Source organism: Gymnoscopelus braueri, assembly GCF_963280865.1.
Source record: "Gymnoscopelus braueri genome assembly, chromosome: 11".
Taxonomy (NCBI): Eukaryota; Metazoa; Chordata; class Actinopteri; order Myctophiformes; family Myctophidae; genus Gymnoscopelus; species Gymnoscopelus braueri.
The window spans coordinates 41273036-41289364 of NC_137613.1; the positions used below are offsets into that span (position 1 = coordinate 41273036).

The following is a 16329-nucleotide window of genomic DNA, read 5'->3' on the forward strand; positions in this document are numbered from 1 at the left end:
GATGAGAAATCTTGCCAATCAACACACCTCAGGAGTTAGTTCAGGACAGGCAGTAACAGGGTTAACTGACCCTGATGCTGCTAACATTAACTCAGGGAGTATGGGAATATTTACAAATTAAAACATTTTGCCCTCGAAATTGGTATGTAGCTAAGCAGTCTCTGTAGCTTGTCTCACTCCCGCCTAAGGGCACAGGTGACCTTTTTAGTCAGGGCTGAGGTCTTCAGGTTTTTACTGGAGCAACAGAGTTTAAAATGAAATAAAGAGACCATTTGCTCTGTACCTAGTACTGTACACAAGGAGGCCTCAATAGTGCTGGTTAGGGGAACAGCTACAGTACACTGTATAAGAGTCAGAGAACTACTTGGCAGTAAAATGGGTACGATTCACAAGCAAGAGTGATTTATGAGTTAGGCATAGGAATGTGGCATCAAACATGATGGACCAGTGATTAGACAGACAGACAGACATACTGTACATATTTTACAAAATAGGAGACAGGAAGGCCAAGTGTTACAGTGAAACAGGGGCAAGAGTATGACCATGCTGATATGTAGGGCCCATAACTGTACTGCAATAAACGAGTCAATAAGATTTAAATATGCATCGATCAAAGGCATATCACAATATCATCAAAATATAATCGGACTTGGGCATAACAAAAGACAAGTCTAAGAATTCTTGCGCTGCTGTGTATGTGTAGTGTACTATATATCATATTTACTAAATTGACTAAAACTCTTTTTTTTACAGATCCGGCTGAGTCCCAACTCACATGCAGACATGCATACATGAAAAAACATATGCACACATACTCATGAACATACCGTCACAGACCACAAACGTGCACAGAGAGACAACACAATACGTGTGACGTCATCTTTCTCTCCAATGCAAAGTGTAAAAAGAATGTGTGTTGTTGTGACAGCGCCAAAAATGGGGGGGCGGGGGGGCGGGGGGGCGGGGGGGCGGGGGGCCCGGGATGGGTCAGTGTTGAGCCGGCTACATAAGAGGAGAACATGCACATTGTGTGCAGCTTTGTGAAGGATATATGGAGAGGAATCTATTGTGTTTTGTCACTGTAGACCAGGATACCATTTCAAGCCTCTCAAGTCATCCCACTCACTGCAATGATTTTGTTTTGTCAAAGCTGGACATTTCTTAATAAATCCAAAAAATTGAGTTTCTTAATTGGTAACTTAAGTCATACTAAAACTTTTTAATGTATACCTACAATACATCATTTCCACATCATCCGCTACATCCTGAACTTTTGCACCTATCTTTGCATGGGACCCGATCCAAAATGAATTATTCATAGGCCTGCTTGCCCCGAGGCCTACTCAAATACCTTGTGACACCGAGCCACAGTGTCTTATACTGTATGGGAACAAAAAACTCAGTTTCTAACGGTTCTGCAGTTATACTCACATAAGCATCAGGGAAGGCTCTGTATTTGGGCACCACAACCTTCTCCGGTTCAGGCTCTTGGTTCTGGAAGTGAGACCCTCCATGGACACTGTTGAAGAGCGGGGTCGGATTAAACCCCTCGAAGAGCGAATTCGGATGCATCCCCTCGTTGCTGAAGCTCCTCTGTAGGACCTGTGTGCTCACTGCTCCAGCACCGACACCCATCCCCAGCCCTAAGCCCATACCAATCCCCTGGGTCTGGCCAAACATAGAGAGGGGGGAGTCTGGGGAACTGAAGTGCCTGTGGTGCTCCATGGTGCCGGAGGGACTGAGGTGGTGTGCAGGGCTGTTGTTGGGTGAGCCCAGATTGAGGTGCGAGGGTCTGCTCATACGAGAGTTGGGATCTTCAGCCCCCGTCAAGGAACCACCAGACATGGGAGAAGAGGAGTTCAGGAGGAAGGAGAACTTCTCGTAGCGGGACGGGGACGCCATCTGCTCATTTCCAGTGCTGTGTCGTCCGCCGAGCTCCCTCGGTCCCGTGCTTATGCGGTCATTGGTTGACCCCGTTTCCGGTAGCGAGCTGGTGCGGAAGAGCGAGCGTTGGGCCGGGGAGTTTGCCTTGCCATTTTCCAGGGGCTGATCAACAGATGATGACCGGTAGCTGGAGAAGAGGACACTGTTGTCCAGACGGGAGCCGGTGTTGGGCATCTGAAGCCCGCTGCTCCCGTTCAGAAGCGCTTCAGTCTCCGAGGATTGCCTCATTACAATGCTGTTAGCAGTAGAAGCTCTGAGGGGGAGCGTCTGGCCTCTGCTCCCAGACTGCCCCTGCAACTCATTGTGCAAAACACAGATATCATTAGCATTATTTTATATTATAATATCATTCTAAAAACATGTACTTTGTAAGGTCTGCACTCTGCACACCATGTGCACAATGTCTTTATACTTTGTTTTTAACTTTTATTATTATTAATTAAAAGATTCCACATTACGTAAACGTATTCCATTCCCTGCAGTAAAGCAAATAAAACAAACATTTGCATTATCTGTGTGTACACATGCCTTACCTGCTGTTTCAGCTTCATCATTTCCATAGGGCTAAGTGACTCCTTCGGAGTGGCCCATCTGAACCCCATGTTGGAGGCCTCCGCCGGGGCCCCTGGAGCCGGAGGGGACTTGACAGAGTTGGGGTTGGCATGGCTGGGGGTGTCCTCGACGATAGGGGCCAGGGAGCTGAAAAGGGACGGTGGCACCCCACGCATACCCCGTGATCTCTGGAGGGGTCCCATGCTCCTCAAGGTGTCCACAAGGCTGTCCATTTCACTTTGACAGGAGGAATCTAGGTCCGGGGAGGCGGGGGTGTCGGGGCCCAGCTCCACGCGCGTGGCCTGGAACACTCCAGAGAAAACTGCGTCGTCGTCGTTGCTGCCCTCTGCTCTGTGGGCGTCGGTGTCGTTGCCACTGGTTGGAAGCGACGGAGAGAAACCGGAGAGCGAAAGCGGCTGCGTCTCCCAGCTAGACTTTATCTTCTTCTCTGGCACGGCCTCTCTCTCTCTCTGTCCCTCTCTATCACCTGCAGGTGCAGCAGGCGCCTCCCAGCTCCCGACGCTCCTCCTCCACTCGTTCTCTCCTCCCGCTCCTCCTCTTGCTGCCTCTCCTGCCTCGGAGCTCTCACAGCTCAGATAAACGTCGCTCCTGTCACTCAGCCTGTTGCCGGGGGAACTGGGTGTCTCTGGGGAAAGGGTGGAGGAGGAGGGGGAGGAGGAGGAGGTGGTGAGGTGTCGTATGTACACTGGAGCCTCGGGGAGGGGGGAGGAGGACCGAGGGGCGGTGTTTGTCACACTGGAATCCAGACAGACTGAAAGAGAGGACTCCAGTGTTGGGTCAGGTTTATACTGTATAACCCCTTCAAAGCAGTTTCTCCACTTATACTCAGGTTCCGACGAGGCCGTATCGGCCCCATTGAACTCGGCCACATCGGTCCCATAGGACTCGGCTGCAGCGGTGCTCGTGCTACAGCGGTCCACCGTATCAGGGCAGTGATCGGCATCGCTGTTGACCAGGGACACTTTGCGGAAGCGCTGCTTGGATTCATCCCTGCCCTCGTGTGGGGGAGACGGGGGCTTAAGCGTTAAGACGGTGCTCAGGGTGCTGTAGCCCGAATTCATCTCATTGGCAGATTCTGGGTCAGGTTTATCCTGCTGGATCCCTGACACAGGGACTTCTAGAGCTGAGGCTGAGGCTGTCAGAAACCTAGAAAAAGAAAGAGAGAGAGACAAAGAGAGATGTATTGATTGATAATAATTAGTTAGATTGGTCTGAAATTGGTCTTGCTCACAGCAGCACCATTTATAACATGACGGAACAAAAAAATAAACATAATTAAGATACAAAACAATAATGCATACATTTAACATAACAATCACATAAGACAATATTCAAGGCCCTTCAACGTAAATTTGATCTGGGATCATGCTCTATATTTAATTTTAGGATTGACTGGGGCAGAGAAGAGTGCTTCAGTCTAACCCTACATAACAGTCGAACCCTCTATCTCTGGTTGGATGGTAACAACTTGCACTCACTGTTCAGGACATGGTGTGGGTCAGAGACAATGATGTTGGCTGATTCTTAAAGTTTCTCAATGGGTTTGGCCTACAATCTTTGAGCATATTTTCATTTGGCAGTAAAAGACAATAACTTGAAAACCTGTAATATTGCAATACCACAGAGAGAAATAGAGACCCTTAGGAACTGTACTTAAACCAGTCCTTTTGAGGTGTGGTGATCATGTACCAACTATGCAAATGACACAGGTAAACCTTGAGCATCCTGCAGATATGCCTTGCGTGTACTGCAGAGGAATGTTTACAGAGGCCCTACTCAAACAGAACATTGTCACATGTTCTGTCTGACAGGTGGCTGGCTATTTCTAGGAAATGTTTATGAGTTAAAAGGCCTATAAACTTTTTTTCACTTTCTGCGCAGAAAGTGAAAATAAACAGTGAAGTGGAGTGAAAATAATAACCCATTATCCAAGTATTCAACTTCAAATCGCTCAGCAAGAACGTCAACTGGACTTATTCAATGCTTAGACATTCACACAGATGTGCAGCAACACTGTCTAATACCATTTCTGAATGTATATTTTGTATTAAACAGCATGCATTACCAACTGCTGACACAACTCAAAATTACAAAAACACTTCTTAAATACTGCTGTACACTGCCCAACCCTTCACTTAAGTACAGTACTTCTCACAAAAGGCGTTAACAAAGACTTGATTCTAACTGACTTTTTCACACAAACAATTCAACCAGTTTGTTGGTTACACATTTCTTACAAAGATTACAGTAATACTGCAGTCTCTGACATTTAACTGACTGCATATGAGTCATAAGCTAAACAGTAATTGTGAATCCATACCAAATGTATGAATCATTTAGCATTTAAAGGTTAATCGTGTTTTTATGTATAATAGTTACACAGGTGAAAACTTAGGTGGTGTGCCTACTGTACATAGTTGGCAACATGGCACTTGGCAGAAATTCCTTTTGATCTCTGGAAAAACATGGATACCTTCCAGGAAATAGACAGTGATGTATATCATATTTAAGTTTAACAGCAGTATGAATTTGTCATCATTTCCACAACCTCTGTATGAACTATTGAAGTATTGCCTCCTCTGCTGTAGATCGTTCTTAAATACCATTAAAAAATCATAATGTGAACCGTTGAGAAACCTGTTTTAGTTGAGTTGCAAAGTGACTGTGAAAATATCTTTACTCATTACACTGTATCTTTATCAAATCACAACATAAGGCCATGAAACTTCATGTATTAAATCTCGAACTCAAGTATCCGACATGGTGCAATTTGATGGTCAAAGGTCAAGAGGGTCAAATAACACTGTTGGACATACAGTATGGAACTTCAGAAGTATTCGTCATAGAGGGATGAGACTGATTGCTCGTCTCATTACAGGCGATGTGCCATATGGCTGCCCTCGTTTCAAAATGGGTCACTCTGTGACTGTACAGTAACAGCAATTCTGTCAAATAAAAAGTAGGTAGGTACTTTATAGGTCCACAGAGGGAAATTCTGTTATGCAGGTGCCCGTAAGAGAAAAATATAGTATACAGTATACAAGGCAGGACAATACGTACAGGAAAAAAGGTTCATGGCTATATTCCAAGTTTCAATAGTAAATTGATCAGCACAAGCATCAAAACAAATACGGTACAAATTAAAAAGCAGTACAATGCAAGGTTATTATAATTAGACATCATGCACGGTATCAGGGTATGCAGTAATCTGAATATTTGTATTCAACAAGTCTTCACAGGCTCAATTTTAGTAGCAGGACCTTCCTGCTACTAATATTTTAAAAGTCTTTATTGTAAGGTGGCATGATGATTCATGCCCTGATGATTCATGCCCTGACCAGGTATGCTAGTCAAACCAGGTTGGCATCTTTTTAACAAGGCAGCCACCTTACAATAAAGGCTTTAAAAAAATATTTGTACCTCCATTCTTGCTACTGTTGTCGTTTTAGTGCCTGGATCTTACCTTTTCTTGTTTGGCTATAACTTTGTTCCCATGATTCTTTCCACTACACTACTTGGGCACCTGATTATTTGTTACAGTATGCTGTTGAATGTAACTTTGTGCCACACACACACACACACACACACACACGCGCACGCACACACACACACACACACACACACACACACACACACAGCATTAAAAAAGGGTGACACACACACAGCATTAAAAAAGGGTGAAAAAGGAATATGTATGGATCAATGTTAAAGAATATAAACACAGCAGAGCAGTTATACAGTGTATGATATCTAGCCTACAGTATATGTGGGGATGTTTAAATAAGATCAAATCTCCACGGCAACACTGTAACTACACTGTCTGTGTATTTGAATACTGTGATAGTAAAGGATGGCTCATTGTCTTTGAATCCATGATTCGAGTCCTTGTGGATTCAAATTAGAGCCTGACCGATACATGGGTTTGGCCGATATATCGACTATTATGTTACTTTTTTTTTTTTACGAAATTGGGATGGGAATAATAATAATAATAACTAGAAAAAGTGGGAAGTTGGATACTGTATACCGATTTGCATGACGTTTGGATAAAATCTGTAGGAGTAATATAAAGAAATTGGTTTTGCACAAATCGGCCTCCTGGTGGCGCTATAACAGGCCCATGTGAAAAATTGGGGGCAGAGGTTCTGAATTGGCATCCAGGGAGTGTGTGTGCACAGTTTCGCAGCGACCGGGCCAACGGTGCCAGAGATTAGCTGTGGACAGACGGACACACGGAAGAACGGAAGAACGGACGGACGGACGGACAGACAGGGGGTAAAACATACTCATTCAGAGAAACTGAAATGTCTCTTTCAACATGATATTTTTTCATTTGCTTCATTTCTTGACAAGGCCTGGTCAATGAGGAGGAGGGCCATTTATATGTAAAATGGGATTTTCTTTTTTTTGTTCTTATTTTGTTCATATAAGTACTATACGCATGTTTTATTTAAGTGGTATGTTATAAGGAAGGACGTAATATGAACAGGAAGGACTGTTAATGGACTGTTAATGTCTTGTTTTCTTTTTGTGTAATGTGTCATATAATCCCATATGGGATGGGCCAAAATGGTGGCATGACACGAAAATAAAAATGTCATTCATTCATTCATTCATTCATTCATTCATTCATTCATTCATACTCTCTCGCCATGCCTTTCGGCCTGGCGGAGACAATAACCACTTGAATAGTTATCCTGTTTGAACATGCCATGTACCGGTACTAGAAATGAATGTTATTTGCATATAATATAGGATCATCTTTATCAAAAGGTTATGTTTATTTTGTCAAATATCTCATATTATATCAAATATGTCTAAAATAGACAATTTATATTAATAATATAATCAAATAATATAGGATTACAAATTTTACAAATGTGTTAAAAACATCAGTAATTGGTGGTCCCGAACTCTCCAAAATGGGGCCGGACAGAAAAATTCTATATCAGCCGGCCTCAAATTCAAGTGTTATCCACAGTATCCATATTATACTGTATACTAATATTAATTCTGGTGAACACACTTAGATTTCATAGTGCCACTAGTACAGTATTTGTATGGGTGGGAAACGAAGCTAACAGTATCCACGCTGTGCTCTTCAGAGTGACCACAAAGAATGATTCACTTTGTATGTAGATGCAAATGGCTCATGGGAAAGAAAAAAGAAACTTGTTTATCAACTCGGAATAACATAGAAGTTAATTTCTATGTGGCTAGATCAACGAGAACGATGGGCAGGGCTGTGAGCTCATCTGAGCCAGCAAACCACACTTGAGACCAACAGTAAAACTCTTTCATTCTGAGGCCAAGTGTCATTCCTTCCTCAAAACTAAAATACTACAAGGAGAACTTTGACTGGATTGTGCATAATCATCTAGCTGCAAGCAACTTACGGTACTAGAGGGTATCCATAACCTCTAAGTTTCAATTCTCTCCATTGACAGCCCCATTCAAGAAACAGAAAAGTCCTATCTGATTTTATTAAATTATGATAAACTCACCCGATAAAATCACGACGGCTTGGGTAATGACATATTAATTTAGGAACAACTTTTTGTCAATAAACTCCATTCAGCCATGATTTTTCTAATTGTTCAATTGACCTTCACTTAAGGTCCTGCGTGGCCCAAGTTTTTCAAAATTGACATATGCAGGACGTTGAGTGATTTACTTTTATTCTTATTTCTCTTGGTTGGGTTCTTGACTCTAACACGTGTCTGTACCTCTCATGTCACTTTCACTGCTGTTGCTGCTGTGACACCTGAAGGTGTCAATGTTTATCTTATCTGATATTATCTCAACACAACCAGTGTTTTCATAGCCAAAATACAGGCCCTCCTCTCACCTCAACTCTTGCATCATGTGACCAGTGTTTCTTGTTCTTGGACAACTTTGATTGCCTTTTCATCCTTAAATTCTTTCAGCATCGACTTAACCTCAGCACCACACCCAGATGGCACGCACAAGTAAAGCCTCCCATATTCCACAGTAAAATCCGCATCGCAAATTTAACTCAAAGAGTTACATTTACACTGAGGATTTCACTTTGTTTACTGTAGCTCCTACTGAACCAGACATCACTGTAACATGTAAATTAGAATACAAGACAAACACAGGTCTGCTCGCTAGCTCTCTCTAACTGGAGAGACGCTACACACAATGAGCTGACTACATGCAGTCTCTCTTGAACAGATGCCAACCCAACATATCAAAGACATTGGAGCAGGCAGTGAGATGCAATATAGGGAGCTTAGCACAAACAAAGGAATTCAACTTCCCACAGTTATATTTTTCAACGGCACAATTTGTATCACATGCTATCTGCCAAGTACCTCACATATAACTTTGGATGACACCCAACAGCTATCTTGTATAAAAGGTATTATGAATAGTAAATACATTTATAATGAGTGCAATAGATGGTATATTATGGTATTATATGTACTGTATTCTCTTTTTCTTTATGTAGGGCCTGTTACAGTAGCTGTAGCTGGATGCCTAAGATATTTATTAGTGTCCAGTTAACAAGTTGCTCAGAGCAGTGATGCTACTAAGCTCACTCCAACATCATGCATCACTTATTCAAAAGCGTTATATGCATTAACTTATAAAATATGCTAAAGCATCAAATTAGTTTGTTGTGGTTTGGCAATCTTGGCAATTATAAACAGTGAACTGTAGACATATACTGTACGTACATGGACCATTCTGCAGGGTACAGTTAACTAACGGTGGCTCAACTTTATAAAGTTCACAGTACCCTGTGCTAGCTATACAAAAATATGTTTAGATTTAGTCCAATGATGATGCAAGAACGCATGATTTGAATTAAATAATGGGCAGGGTGTTCACTTTAAGCATTTCTATGACTCAACTCTGCTTCGCAGGGAATTGCGAAAGTGATCAGAAACAGAATCTTTTCTTTTTTTACCAAGTATGCTCTTTGACTCAGACAAAAAAAGAAAATATGCTTCATAGAGTAGATAAGGAAAGAACTGTATACAATATGATATGAGTATGGCATGCAAAAGTGAAAAACTAAGGAGTACAGGGTCAGACCAGGTGAGTAGCGTGAACACTACTGTGTGTGTGTGTGTGTGTGTGTGTGTGTGTGTGTGTGTGTGTGTGTGTGTGTGTGTGTGTGTGTGTGTGTGTGTGTGTGTGTGTGTGCATGCGCGTGAAAGAGAGACAAAACAAGTCATGGATCGTATCCTCTATTGGACAGAAGATGATGACTGAGAGAAAAAGGTAGTTTAGCTTTAGTTTCAGTACTGTATGTGAGATGATAGCAGCCAATGAAACATTGCTACATATGTTGGCATATTACAAACCGGTTTAGTACCTTGTGCTTAACCTATGTAAATATATCACAACCTGTCAATTATAGTCAAATCATATATATGATATATATCGATGTTGACGAACATGGAGTATGTACTTGGCACATGGACAACTTGAATAAATGACTGGGTGCACCGCAGTTACATGTACAGTCATGAGAACAAGCCTGAGCATTAGTATATTCTGTGTTTCTTTAATTTAACATAATACCCGAGTCTAATCGGGTCAGGTGCTGCTTAACACCTCCTCCAGATACACTCCCAAATACTCTTTTCAGGCCTGGTGGTGCATAAAGCCTATGAACACTCAACACATCTTTATGCAATACTGGCTTTTAAGTGCAAATGTCAATGGTGTACTAGCACAGGATTCAAACACACTGGCACAAATTTGTAGACATTTTTCTATTACGTAATAAGTTATAAGTTATAAGCATGGGACAATGCCTATAAAAGAAACAGAAGCCCTGTTAGCCTTTGTCACACAGGAAACCTCTATGGTGGACTAATGCTGATTAAGGAGCAAGTCAATAATCCGAGTAATGTTCTGTAGGCATTATGCTGGCCCTGCCTACAGTATGGAACTGGTATCCTATACTGGTTTAGTGTGATATTATGCATCCGGTTATCCCTGCTGCATGGATGGTGGACGCACATGGAGTTAAGGTGTGATTTGAGGTACAATTTTTGCGTCATCCTGAACAGTTTTTTCATTCCACTGCTGTCACAAGCCGACTGCTTGACTATAGAGCTGCTGACAGGTTCAGTGACAAACTTGACATGAAAACCATGTCAGAAATGGGGGTTGGAACAAAAGCGATTTTTTTCTCTCCATGAATGACAAAACATGTCATGACTGACATGTACAAGGAGGGGCTGGATTTGTCTCATGCACGGCACAATTGAAATTAGATTTTTCTTGTAAGTCATGAAAAACCAAAAGATAGCTTGTTGCCATTTTAAAGAGACATGAAAATAGTTGACGGTAGGAAATGTAGACTGGCTATATCCTCATATATACTGGTAAAGACATGTAGTATCAGGTCTCTCCAAATCCTGGTCTTTTAAATGATATCCCCACACAGATACAGTGTGGTAGGTGTAGGTGGAAGACGTTCTTTTATTGAGATCCACTGAGACAAAAACAATTATGTTGTCAAGAGTCTGGGTTCTGCGTTATTCTTGGCTCATGGAAAAAACAAGATTGCTCCAAAAAAGATGAAGTCCTCCTAACCCTATTTAAATATCAGTTTACCTGTTAAGCATGTTGCACAACAATTTAAGCTTCTAACAAAAAAAATATTGAAACCTGGATTTACATTTCACTTTAAACAGGGATTCATTTTAATCAGGCCGCACCAAACTTCCAGACTGACATTAAACCATAATCAAGGCTTAATTCTTAACTGTCACTTGAGGTGGTCTCTCTAAGGTGGCATATAAGGCTTAACCCCTTTGCGTTTTATAAAGATAATTAATTTCTTTAACGATATTGCTTTACCAAGGAATCGGTTGCAATGATAAATGGAAGAACAGAATATATGATCAACCATCAAGATGTGGGGGCGCTCAGGTGGCGCAGTGGTAAAAGTGCCTACCCACCACCACAGAGGCTGGGTGTTCGAATCCACCGTGGTGCATCCGGCTTTGTCGAGCGTCTATATATGAACACGATTGGCCCGTGTTCAGGGGAGAGATGCCAGGCGGGGAGGGTGATTATTTGTCACTGCACTCCTACGAGCAGGGGCGGCACCTGTCAGCAGGGAGTGTTGGGAGGGAGGAGTAGGACGGGGGCTCCATGTCCTCCTAGTGGGGGCTCCTCACTGGCAGTCGAGTCAGTTGGCTACAACAGTGACAACCAGGCCTGGAATTTCGTCATTTTAGGGGCAAGGCCACTTGGCCTTTGGTGTTGTCAATTTCTTGAGGGCACAAAGGCCAAATGCCAGGGCAGGAAGGCCATCAAATAAAACAAGATTTTAGTCCAGTGGAAGAATTAATTGAATTTAAAGGTAGGGTAAGTGATATTTTTGGGTTAAAACAAGTATTTTGTTTAAAGGTTAAAGCACTATATTCTGATAGTAATCATTGCTATAGAGTGTTTGTTCAGTAACAGGAGTCTCCCCGTCTCTCCAGCTCTTTAATAAACAGAAATTTCATTTTCCGGTAGGTATCAAAATCTTAGCCAATCAGGAGAAAGTAAAAAAATGTAAGCTTCATTTTTATAGTGTTCCAGTTCCAATTTTGCCTGCTCATTTCTTAGTGTCATCACTTCCAATTTCACTTGTTTAATCTATATCCTGATTGAGTTCTCTATCCTGATTGGATAAAATTGGAAATGAAACTGAAACTGAAACGAAAATGCATTTTCTGTTTTATAAAGAGCTGGAGAGACAAGACTCCTTTTACTGAACAAACACTCTATAGCAATGAGTACTATCAGAATATAGAGCTATTTAACACTTATTTTAACCAAAGAAAATCACTTACCCTACCTTTAAGGGTTAGATTTAATATGTGGACTATCTGCAGTGAAATAAATAAAATAATGGCATTTACAATCTGATCCATGCTCAGCAGCCCTGCACCAATCAAAGTCACTGGATTGGTTTAAAGATGGGGACTCTGGGGAGTTAAAAATTCAGAATCTCAACAAAAGACACTGGTGTCTACATAACAAGAAAGAGACACTGGGGTCTACATATTGACAAGAAAGAAACGGAGGAGAAAGTGGTACAGTCAGCTGAGGCATTAAGGCCACTATGGCCTCAGGGCTTGCCGTTTTTTTGAGGGGCACAAAGCCAAACTGAGGGGCAACGACGGCCATAGCCTTCGTGGCTTGCCCTGGTGACAACACACAAATGAGTGCGGGGAGGAATTAATTAGCGACTTAATTAGAGAGAAAAGGGGGTAAAAAGCTAAAAATAAATAATAATCAAGGTTAAAAGGTATTTTGCTATTCCATAAATCGTCGCTGTCGGGCAGAAACCTTGTACTGCATCTCCATATTTCATCTTTTATGTATTTTTTCCTCCATAAATGAAAATGCCATATTCAGATAATTTTTTACTTCATCGTATAGCAGTGTTGCACGAAAGCAGTGCCAATCTACTAGGTATTGTTAAAGTTGTGTCGGGATATTGCCCAAATATGGACATGCTGCAGGTGGGTGGATTTTGCCCAAATATGCATAGATAACCGTGATCCACACTTTCACGAGTTTCAGTTTGACTTTCACTGCTGCAGGCATTTCCTGTTTGTGCAGCCAATTCATGCTGTGTTCGTTTATGTCCCGCAGCGGTTCTGATTTGTCTTGTTATGCGTGCATTAGCAGTGATTGGTTTACTTTTGAGGGCACATGCATCCAAACATACAAACACACCCTGTTTTAGATGTCTTGGTCTTTGGCCATCCTATAAAAAAGGCTAAAATCCACACTAAATGATTATTATAGGTATTGACTTTATTCTACAGGGACAGGTACTGTAGGGTCAACTGATTTGCTGGGCACAAATACTGTATAAGTATAACCAAGAAGGGTCCATTTGGTTACTTTTAAAATGTGTAAACTCTCAGAGTTACACATTATTGATTAAGAGTATTTCACTGCATATTGAGCAAGGGACACTGGCACTTATATACATAACATGTCCTGTAATAACCAGGGATGAGCTGTAGGGGGTGCTATGGGGGGTCGGTGACCCCTTAGTTCTTCTGGCGCTATGGGGGCTGGGAGCTCCACATGCACGCGCGAGCACGCACCGTCAGTGCGGGCTTTAACACCTTAAAGTTTAAACAATAGCCTCTCAAGGTTCGCACCGTCAGCGGCGAGCCGTTCTCAATAGCGTCTACCTGGCTGCTTTGCATAACATTAGGCTAATCGAGAAAAGCCATGGACTTGAATTGAATGTGTACATTCCTCTCACAATGAGAGACAACAGTCTCTGCACTGCAGAGTGTGAAGGGGATCGCTTAAGAGGACCCAGTTCTCTGAGACAAGACAAAGACAAGTTGTCTGATTATTTTAAGTACTTATGTGTGGGTGAATCTATGTAAAGGGCTTTTATATAAAACTAAAAGGAAAATAAAATAATTAATTAATTGAAACAAAAATAAAAACAACAAATTAACAATGCAACTAAATAATAAGATATAATTACATTAAAAATCACATGTTGAATACAGTATTTCAACTAGCACTGAGCTGATTGGCTATGTGCACATGCGTGCACGTGCACGTGACGTCAGAAAATATAGCCCCCCTAGTTCAAAAATCCACAGCTCATCACTGGTAATAACCTCCACAGAACCCACATTCACAATAAATTAGTGCAATGCTCTTGATTAAACAGCTGCCTTAAACCTGTTTAAATCATTAAACAGAAGCGCTCTGTGAAGGGACCGTGAGCCTATGCTGCCACCTAGTGGTCTAGGCAACACAGCAACAACACAGAGATTCAGAAGACACTGTTGATTGTGGTGTAGCCAGAGGTGGACATTGCATAATGTGTTTTTAGTCCCGTAATAGTTTCTCCAGCATTGCTGCTACCTATTTCTGAGTGGGCCCATGGTGGAAAATGGGCTATAATTAGGATCAATAATCAAATGGCCAATAATAATAATTATTATGTTCGCTAGCTCAGAGACAAAGATTGCCCTCCCCACTAGGGATGTGTAAAAGTGACCAAAATGAAATTCGATTACCATAATTCTATTAATAACGATTATTCGACCACACCAAAAAATGTAAAAGATAAAAAATGTTGTACTAGCACAGGACAGTGTAATCTTTTTTTAATATTAGATTTTTATCCTAAAAACGATATATTTATACGATATATAATATTTATATATACAATATTCTAAATTCTGACCCATCCCTACTCCCCAAGTGGCTTCCCTCCCCCAAACACGGCCAATTGTGTTCATAATTCATATGGATGCTCAACAAGCCGGATAAACAATTCTAACAATCCAAAAAAGCAACATTACATACATTACATGAAAACTTGAACAAATAATTGAAAAGTGTTCAACAGCGATACACACTAAAATTATACATCGTTATAGTATTCACTAGGGTGACTAGGGTGACCAGACATCCCAGTAGTGCCATTCACAAGCTTTCAAGTGTCCCGACTCACAACAAATATATATATTATAATATAATATTATCTGTAAAACACTAAAACATCTCAGTTTTCAACATTTACTATCAAAATGTCCCTATGACAACTTTTAAATTTCCTGCTTGTAACTAGATCATTTCCTCTGTAAATGACAGCCTCTCCGATGTGTTTATTGAATAAGGCTGGGTGTTCATCATAAGGCTGATCTGCGACATTATAAAGTGTTGAAAGGTGTGCTCGGTAATGTAGGTGTGCTAAGCGCTGAAATAACTGTCAACCACCTTGATTAAAATGGCTATAAAAACAGGTACGTGCATAAGTGCATACATGTGTGTGTGCGTGCGTGCAAGTGGAGTATACTTAAGGGTTCCAGTTTGAAAATATGGTCTTCCTATTGTAGGTATTAAATGATTGTAACTTAACTGCAATACTGGACATGGTTTACAGCTACTGTAAAATAAACGTACAGCTCCATGCTGCTCCATAGAGGCCAGCAAAAGTAGCTCTGATATATATATTTTTAAATAATGTTGGATTTAAGTCTTATGACTTCAGTTCATAAGACGTGGTACTCTCCCCAACCCCAAATGATAAAAACATTTAATTAAAAAAAGTGTACAGCATCAACTCTTATACGATTTCCTCTGTAATTGGCTCCCTCTGCGATGTGTTTATTGAAGCTACAACAATGCTATTCTTCAATATTATAAAGTGTTGAAAGGTGTGCTCTGTACTGTAGGTCTACTGAAATAACTGTCCCCCATCTTTGATGAAAACACCTAGGGTATACAGTACGTGCATAAGCGTATACATTTGTGCGTGCATGCAAGTGCAGTGTACTTAAGGGTCCCAGTTTGGGGGTTTAACAATAGGTCACCCTAATTTTGATATTATATGAGTGTCACATAGTTAGCTAACAGTTTCCCTTATTTAATACAGTAAGTTGCTCAATAATTTACATAAATCTTATACAAATCTATCGAAAACGGGCTAAAAGACAGCAATACTCCAAATACCATTACATTGTATGCGGATTACATTGTATTCAGATTAAGTTGATTCACATTAAACTGTATTCAAAGGAAAGTTATGATTCACACACACACACACACACACACACACACACACACACACACACACACACACACACACACACACACACACACACAGCAGTACAGGAGTGAAAACCAATTTGACAATTCTTGTCAAAGAGCTGAGGTGTACTGCACAGACAAGTTTAGTGTGCTGTATCACCATTAGGCTGTTTGATGAGAGGAGGGGGGATTCACCTGGATCTAAATAAAAAGAGAGAACTTCTCTCATGTTCTCGCCACCATGTCTGA

General features: G+C 41.3%; 1 protein-coding gene across 4 annotated transcripts in view; it reads right to left on the reverse strand.

Annotated features, from left to right (window-relative positions):
* crybg2 (crystallin beta-gamma domain containing 2) overlaps positions 1 to 16329 on the reverse strand; it is a 79454-nt gene that overhangs the window by 36216 nt on the left and 26909 nt on the right. The window contains exons 5-6 of one of the 4 annotated variants that reach the window (XM_080442865.1): positions 2478 to 3663; positions 1432 to 2229 (exon numbers count right to left, since the gene is read on the reverse strand). In XM_080442865.1, coding sequence (XP_080298991.1) covers positions 1432 to 2229; positions 2478 to 3663 — 1984 coding nt within the window. Of the gene's footprint in view, positions 1 to 1431; positions 2242 to 2468; positions 3664 to 16329 lie in introns of all 4 variants that reach the window. The other 3 variants (XM_080442862.1, XM_080442863.1, XM_080442864.1) reach the window with 3 other exon arrangements.